Source organism: Haliaeetus leucocephalus, unplaced genomic scaffold, assembly GCF_000737465.1.
Source record: "Haliaeetus leucocephalus isolate CR32 unplaced genomic scaffold, Haliaeetus_leucocephalus-4.0 Scaffold216, whole genome shotgun sequence".
NCBI classification, from domain to species: domain Eukaryota; kingdom Metazoa; phylum Chordata; class Aves; order Accipitriformes; family Accipitridae; genus Haliaeetus; species Haliaeetus leucocephalus.
In genome coordinates, this window is record NW_010972652.1 from 538036 (window position 1) to 546818 (window position 8783).

At 40.4% G+C, this 8783-nt stretch overlaps 1 protein-coding gene across 1 annotated transcript in view; it reads left to right on the forward strand.

Moving 5' to 3' along the window:
• Nucleotides 1-8783, forward strand: part of PCDH15 (protocadherin-related 15) — a 369468-nt gene that overhangs the window by 330622 nt on the left and 30063 nt on the right. Inside the window, exons 26-27 of the mRNA XM_010566632.1 lie at nt 3994-4209; nt 8523-8611. Of these exons, the coding sequence (XP_010564934.1) occupies nt 3994-4209; nt 8523-8611 (305 nt within the window). The remainder of the gene's footprint in view (nt 1-3993; nt 4210-8522; nt 8612-8783) is intronic.

Genomic DNA, 8783 nt, shown 5'->3' on the forward strand with positions numbered 1-8783 from the left:
GGTTTCTGGGATGGAAATAGCCTGAACTGTAATGATACTGAGGCCATTGACTTCTCTGGAGTGCCACTGAGTTGTCAGAACTTCTGAAAATTAACTCGTAGCCTGTCTACCAGCTTTGGGCATCTGAACTGCAGGATTTGAGAGGTTGCATGCTTAAAATTTCAGAATGCCTCTTTCACTGGAGTTTCAGGCATTAAACTCAGCTGCAAGACTTACCATAACACTGCTTATAAGCAACCACACTACTGTCATGACATTTGTTCAGAAAGGCCAACTATATTTGAAGTCTGTGCCTGCAATATTGATACCCTAATTTGGATCCAAATTTTGTTTGTCCTCAGTTGCACACATATACAAGCGTGAAATACTGAAGGTGAAATTGCTTTCTGTTGTTATCGAAACGAACTGCTATTAAAAGTCGTATCTTTCTATTGAGATAGAATTTGCTAATATTAAAAAAATGATAGGCTTATGGCCCAGCTGAACCAATCTAATAAATCCATTTTAACAAAGAAATTGGCTTTTTATTGAAAGGGCGTAATGCTCATCTCACAGGGCACCTCCAGAGAGCCTTTGGCAGTTAGCTGGGTAGTTGCTGTAAATCCTGTCTCGGTACAATGAAGACCCCAAAGGAGCCGGATCAGATACTGCTCTCCTACCTGCTGCTATGTGCCTCATGTGCCAAAACACATGCCACGTGGGGTTACAGGAATTACTTCCCCCCCCAGCTCCATTAACAATATGCAAAGTTGAGTGTGGATAAGCCAGTGGTTTTTGCCAGACTGGTCTCTTCTGCACTGTTCATGACTTTAAAATGAGCTGTGTTGTACAAGCTGTACTTGCCTGATCTTAGATGCACGCACACAGTGATTTGTTAGGTATGAGGCAAGGAAGTGATTATTTTAAAAAGTTAGCTGCTCTCTATCACCATGAAATCCTTTCCAAAGAGGTTTCTTTCTTGTCTCTCGGGTAGTGCATAGGTGGTCTTCTAGATGGATTGTACCAAATATTATTTTTTACATATTCAAGTATCCCCTGCTACTACAGGCAGAGGCTTCCTGATCTCATCTTTGAGTACATGGAGGACCTAAAGCTCTCTTACAACATGTTGACAAAATTGATCCAAAAAGCACCAAGAGAAGCCACTTGGAATGCATCTGTAACCTCCAGTTTGCATGTTTTCAAGGATGTTTTATTTCTGTTGTTTTGCCGTCTCTAAATGTTTCTTTAGTAAGGGTAACTTTAGTAGTAATAGTGTCGTAATAGTAATGATGTGGAATCTTTTTGTTGTAACTTTAAGATTTCCTTTGCATTTGGTTAAGAGCAGGTACTTGAAGTGAAATATTTGATTTTTATACGTGTACGGGGTGCCTGCGCCCAGGTGGGGGCTGAGGGGTCTCTGGGAGGAGAGGCCGGGGCTGCCCTGGGCTGGATACAGCCCCTTCCACCGGCCCCATGGCCGGGCACAGCTGAGGTGGTGTTTTAATTTTTGTCTTTGTTTCTCACCATCCAAACATATTTTATATAGCAGTAAATTAAATTAAATTTTTTCAAGTTGGGGCTATTTTGTCTGTGACAGCGATTAATAAGTGAGCTCCCTGTCCTTATCTCAACCCATGAACTCTTTTTTATCTTAATTTCTCGCCCATTCTCTTGAGGCGGGGATGAGAGAGCAGCTGGGTGGGTCTCAGGCAGCTGGCCAAGGTCAACCCACCACAACACGCTGATTTGAGAATACATCAGATAAAACTGTGGTGGGAGTAAGAGTCCGATAAGGTCACTGAAGTTGCTGCAGTTGCTGGAGGAATGAAGGCAACCTGTTGTGTGATTCAGGCATTTATGCACTTCTTAAAAGGGCTGACTTGAGCTCAGTGCTAAGCACTGACATTCAGCTCTCAAATAGTGATGACTGCTAGCACTTGCACATCAACCTGATTTTTAGGTACAGCCGCTTCCTCGCTTCCTTGTGCCATATAGCATGCTGTCACATTTATTTGTTCCTTCAGCAATTTACTTGTCAAAAGGAAACCCAAAAATGAGCTTAGTCCTGAAAATCCACCTGTCAAGCTCCCGCCTGCTGGCTCTACGATGTTTTGGGGTTGTATTTACCCATGCCAGTTGGATAGCAGGAATGCTCTGGAAAAGCTCACCAATGTCTTTACCTTTTGACTGACGGAACAGGGTAAATTTCAGAAAGCTTTTAACCTTCCCCATCTTTCTGAAGAATGCTAATAAAGGGGTTTGAGATCACCCAAGAGGTAGTAGTCTTGATTTTAAAAGCCTTCAAAAAAGCTATAGAACTAGAGAACAAAAGCGCTTTAACACATTTTGTATTTATGCTTTTCATAGCCAAGCCAGATAAAGCTGTGTCAATTTAGAGGAAAACAAAACATTTACAAAGGATGCAAGGACCATTTTAAACAGTCCTGTCTCTGTGATGAGTGGCAGCCAGTGTCATTGTGGGAGCTCATCTTCCAGGCAGCTCTGCAGCACAGTGGTGTGCTATATGAAACATGTTTGCTACCCCTAGCTAAACCAGCCCAGATATTATCGCTTAAGTGCTGTATAGTTATATCTATTCCATCTGGCCTGATAGCAGTCAGAGTAGCATGGAAAGCACATACAGCTTTGAGCACCAGGATCATTCGTCTGGTACGAGTATCTCTTGATGGTGCACGATGCAATCACTGTGCTGCATAGATTCGCTTGTTACATCTCCTTACTGGTATTCCCTGAAAATTATCAGGAAATAAAGACAAAATAAGAGTTAGTGAAAGTTTCCACCTTACAGATCTTGTTCACTGATGGTGAGGAAGCAATGATGATTAATGGCCATCTACTGAAGGCTTAATGACCTTGCACAGATAATGCTTTTTTAAATGGCAGTGGCATATCATGGTAAACAAACCTACACTCTGCTGCAAGCCCTGACTAGATGGTGATTACTGTTTTTAAGTCATGGTGAAGTATGGATTTTACACAAAGACCTGCACCTTTTTGAAATTAAGGGTGTTTTTCTCCAACATTAGCTTAAGCCACAGGCTTAAGAAGTCATGCCAATATTTTGATAAATGCCTGCTAATAGCTGCTGAAGTGTCCCAGATGCTGAGGCAGTGCCCAAGTCTAATGAATGGGCAAATGTACAGGCGGTAATTAGCTACCACCTTGCTGACCCCTTCCTAGAAGGAGCACATGAAAGCATTATAAGGGTGCTCAGAACTACTCCCCTCTGAATATGGGTACTGCCTTTTGAACAGGAGCATGGTCTGTGCAAAGGAGTAGGTCGGGAGAGGCCAGAATGGGGCTACGCAGGGTTGTCAGGCACAGGGCAGGTGAAATAACATAGCTCCCGGGGCTGCCTAATTGGTGCCAGGACTACTGGAGAATGCTAGGGCAGCTTTGTGTTCTACACTGGGTCTGTATATCAGGTCCATTGTGCAGCATTGCAGGAATGCCACCCAAGCTTTTTTTTTTTTTTTTTTTTTTTTAATAAAAAAGGATTAAATCACTCCAAAAATATATGTGCTCAATGTGCTCAATCAGTGAGGATGCAGAATATCTCTAAGAAGAGGGAGGACATTCTTGTTGTGTAAGTTTGTGTGTTGCTGCGGTTTTTTTTCTTTGATATTTGTCAACAAGAATTTGGCAGTAGAGGTTTCTCAGAATTAAACTGTTCTTACCTGTTCAGCTTGCTGCAGACTTGAAAAGTCCATTTATATTTTTCTTCCTTTTTTCTTTTTTCCTTTTTTTTGGAGCAGTTTAGTGCCAACACAGGAGAAAGAAATTGCTGGAAAAGCAAAACTGCATGCAGCAAAGTTAAATGAACCATTTAAAGTAATAGCAGTATCTGCTCTCTGGGATCTAATGTTTTAAATGTCAGAGTAGAAGAAATTTGCTGGACCAATATGCAACTTTATTTAAAGGACAAGGTTAATGATTCTTTGCATGCATATTTACTTTATTTCCCTCTGCTTGTTTTCTTTTTCCTATTAGGCTGATGATAAAGACACTGGGAATTACAGTGCCATGCAGTACAGACTCATCATTCCTCCAATCAAGGATGGTAAAGAAGGTTTTGTGATTGAAGCTTACACAGGGCTAATAAAAACTGCTATGCTGTTCAAAAATATGAGAAGATCCTATTTCAAGTTTCAGGTCATTGCAACTGACAATTATGGAAAAGGACTGAGCAGCAAAGCAGAAGTACTTGTAAGTATGAGCCAGGCATTATCTTTATGGAATAATTCCTGAGGAAATTCAAACACTACATAAAGTTTAATTCCAGGCAGACCTATAGGAAGGCCATAAACTGTGTGTACTTAATCTTTTAAAGTCACTGAAATAAAGCTTTTTTTTTTTTTTTTCCCTAAGCCAACATGTGTTCATGTTGCATGGCAGAGATACTGATCTCAGTTATCAGACTAGACATGATGTTCCGTATTTTATTTATTCAATGAGCCATTGTTAATGGTTCAATTTAGATTCTAATTGTTTGCATTAAACATGGACCTAAGTTATGTTCTGGGTGTTCTGGACCCAGATGGCAGCAAAAAAAGGTGCTGGTTTTATGCATTAAAAGTACAAAGCAGGTCACATCTGCATGAAGAATTTACAGATTGTCTCCACCTATTCTCTAACCCAGCAAAGTGCAGCCAGCTCCCATATCAAAGCTGTGAAGCAGGGCTAGCAAGGCGTTAATAAACCCCAGTTAATAAGCCAAGCTGAAAGCTTGCTAACTTGAGCTGTACTTTGTGTTAACATGAGTACATAGCTTCTGGGTCAGAGTTAGATCTGGTGTATCTTGCAGTGCAGACAAATATCTGAGCAAACAGTCTTTGAAAGCTAGAAGTCAGTTCACTTACTGGGGAAAGCCAAGGTTGCCATGTCTTAGTTGCTCATGTCTGGAAGGGAGACACAAGGAATAATTTTCGGCTGAGACTGTACTTTAAGTTTTCAGGGAAGCAACATTTCAAAACTGGCACCAGCTTTAGGCCATGAGCTCGTGGTGGTGTGCTGAGTAAAGGACATTGACTTAGTCCAGTCACAGAAACCATCAAAGCTAAATTTCTTTAAAGCCTATATAACTTGATGGATTAGATTAATATTAGCATAATGTCATAGGGATGAAGTGCATTATCTGGTTCATGGGAACACTGTCAAATGATACAGATGATAGCCGTAATACTTGGTATATTGAGTTATGCAGGAATTCAGCAAATAAACATAATGTATGATGTCCTCATGCTTGACCTCCCAAAATGATAGGGCATTCTCATGCTATTTATGCAGTAATAGTATATTAAAATATACCCAGAAGGTATCGACATTAAAATTACAAAGTGAAGTATGTCTCATTAATATATAGAGGTATCTCTAGGTTGTCTGAGTGATGAGCAGTACACCCAGCGTTTTTGAGCAAGGCATGAAAGCTTAGACTAGCTGTAGATACAATTACAGACTGACACCATCCCACCATGAAAGTTTGGGTTTGCACTGAGCATGATCCATACATGAAGATCCTTTCTAACTAGACTAAGCTGTTCCTGGGCTTCATGATTTGAACAGTATTTGTCCTGCTATCACTGTGGTGGCAGGTGCTCAGACTGGGAGGTGTTACTCCTTTCAATACAAGCTCAAGCAGTGCACATAGATAAGGGAAATGACTTCAGTTACTCCAGTGCAAAAGAATAAGATGTTGGGGAGGAAGATAGGTTTGCACTGAGAGGAGGTCTAGAGAGAAGAGGTGGGGCAACACCAGAGGGACAGTACTGGGAAGAACCCAAGCAGAGCAAGGTATCCTCTAGAATTGGGGCCAGGATGCTTCCTCAGAGCCCTAGCACAGCTCTGTGAGCAGCGTAAGCTGTCAAATCCACTGGTAAAATGTCTTCACGCTGTAGGGGACGGCCCATGTGAAGGATACCAGTCTGTTCCTGCTGGCGGGGACTGGCAGGATGGCTCAAGTTAGATATCTGTGGATCTATAGTTTGGTTCCATGTGGTGGAATTTCCCTTTTTAGCCTCTGTGAGACAAAAGAAAGAAATAAGAAATTACATTTTAAAGTAAGTTTGCTGCAAGTAAGCACGTAAAGGTACTAAGTAAGTATGGATAGTAAATACTCACTATGACATAATCTTTACTCTAAAGTTTGTTGGGGTTTGGGGGGGGCCCAAGGCCCCTTCCTTATTCAGCTCTCAGCATAAGCTGCTCCCAGGAATCCATTGGTGCTATATAATGATCAAGACTGTTTGTAGGCTCTGCCTTGCTCGATCTAAAAATTGGAAAGTGCCTAGTGAATGAAGCACGGGATCAAGGGGCTATCAGTTACAGGCTAGTGGTTATCAACAATTATATGCTTTCCCTGCCTCTCCTGCAAACTCCCAGTTTGCTGTGCTACTTATTTAATTTAACCTGGAACTTTCCTAGTTCTCTGCAACGTATTCTTCAGATACTTGCGGGCGTGAGACACCTGAACATGCTGACTTCCAGCCCTATAATTGAGGTTGGTGCCTGCTACTTAGCATCACAGGATCTGGCTGTATTTTTGCTCAGTAGACTGGAAGTAGCAAAAGCTTTCTACGGAACGGTGGGTCGAATGATCCCTGGTAACTGTGCCCCAAAAAGCTTCCAGAGAGCAGTGACAGTGGTGCCTCAGGAAGAGCCTTTGCTTTCCCACACCTTCCACTTCTGTTCCCAGCATGTTTCCATCTGTCCTGGAGTGGAAGGGAACAGTTTCTCCCTACAGCTTTTGTTACAATGCAGTTAAATTGGACTTAGTTCCTCAACTTAATGCTATTTTTAATAATTGAAAAATGAAAGCCTTTAAAAATGTGGATAGCAAGCAAGTTAATGTTGCTATGGAAACCTTAACTTTTTCTTGATTTTTTGTTCAACACTCGTGCTTTACTCTAGCTTGTCATGAATGTGTGTTTATTCATATTTTTGTATATGAACAAGTAGTCATAACTGTGATTCCTTGAATATCAAAAGAACTGTTGCCTTTTTTTAAGTGTTGCATTTATGCAGTACTGGGTACATTGGTGCACAGTGTTTGCTTGAATTGGCTAATGTAGTTAATTCTATTAAACTGCTCATTGCTTTAGAGTTCCTTTCAATGATCTTAGTCTAAATTTTATTTTGAGTTCATTATAATTCTGTTTTTCTTACACAGAAGTCTGTAATGCTGATCAGTGCATCTGATGACATTTCAAGAACATTTAAATATTTAAAGTTGAATTAAGCTTCAAAGCTGGTGAATCAGTGTTTGATGTGAAAGTATATTATGGCTTGTCTGCTGAAGTGCTTGCAGGGCTCAGGCTTCTCTTTTGAAAATCAGGGGTTGTTTTTTTCTTTTAGAATTGAATCAGCCAAGTCTGATTTTTAAATTTATCAGGTTTAACATTGTCCTACTTTTCCAAATCTACCTCCAGAATCCTCTATAGGGAGTATAGGTTTGGAGTATAATGTTTGCTGTCATGCCTAGATGGACATGAGCCAAGTTTCAAGAAATGTTTTTTCTCCACCAGTATGGGAAGTAACCGTTCCTTTCACAACCTAAGGGGAAGTTGGCTGTGCTAGTGAAGAGAGAGCGATTACAAAATGAAAAAATACTTAAAAGGGAACAAAAAGCATGCAATCATTTTACTGGAAGGCAGCCTTTTCTTGGGATAAAAATAATTTGAGGAGACTAGATCAGGAGATGTGAAGCAGAGTTTACCAACTCTGCTGAATTTGATACGTGTGTAGTCCATTGTGCACACTGACCGTCCAGCCTGCCGTTGAGAAACAGAAGAATTACACTGCTTTTATAGTAGAAAATGCTAATGTGAGAGATTTGTTCTTGGGTGGAATCCTGGAATTATTTATTTATTTATTTAAAACAAAGCTCACAAGTCTTGAGTCTGTTAGAGGCATTTTTTTCTGCCCTTTCAAGTAAAAAAAGTTCAATTGTAAAATGTACATGGTTATGTACAGTTTTATGCTATATAGAGGGAGAAGCTAAAAGAACTTGGAGATTGAAATGAAAACTTTCACTGATAACTTCAAAGTAAATGAACAATTTCCTTCATCAATTTCTGACAAAGTATCATTGAGTAAGTTAAATTAATATTGTATTTGCATTTACGTTGGTGCAAATTGCGTATCTCCAGGATTGGATTTTCCTGTCAAGTCATCAAAAATACCAAAATGCTCATAAGTAGTTTTGAATGTAGCACGTGGGAGATCCGTGATTCTGTAAGTAAAGTCTAAACTATGAAGAACAGGTTTTGTAGTCCCCACCTTAAAAATCTGTAATTCCGATGCAGTCCTGCAATTATAGTTCTAGTTAAATCTTTGCCTGGTGTTTATGGGTTTTGGCTGCCAAGCAAAGAAAGATTTCCCAGCTCTCTTATTCAGAATTAAAATGAGAAATCCGTACATCAGGGCATGGCTGTGAAGGCAGGAAAGTAATTATTCCATTCTTTTTGTATGGGGAGGATGTTATGCATGGGAGTGCCATTTGAATTTCACTCTTTTGTTTCCAGGTCTCTGTGGTCAATCAGTTGGATATGCAAGTCATCGTCTCTAATGTTCCTCCCACCCTTGTGGAACAAAACAAAGATCAACTCATAGGGTAATAAATTTATTTACTCTACAAATTTCAGACAATTTGCTGGTTTTGTGTTTAGATTCAGTAAGGAGTGCTCCCTTTATGCCATGATCTCCTTTCCTTGCCAAAGGACTTGACAATGAGCAAGCGGGTATTTTGATGGGGAGCGCAACTGGCTGAGCGACAGCACTGCCCC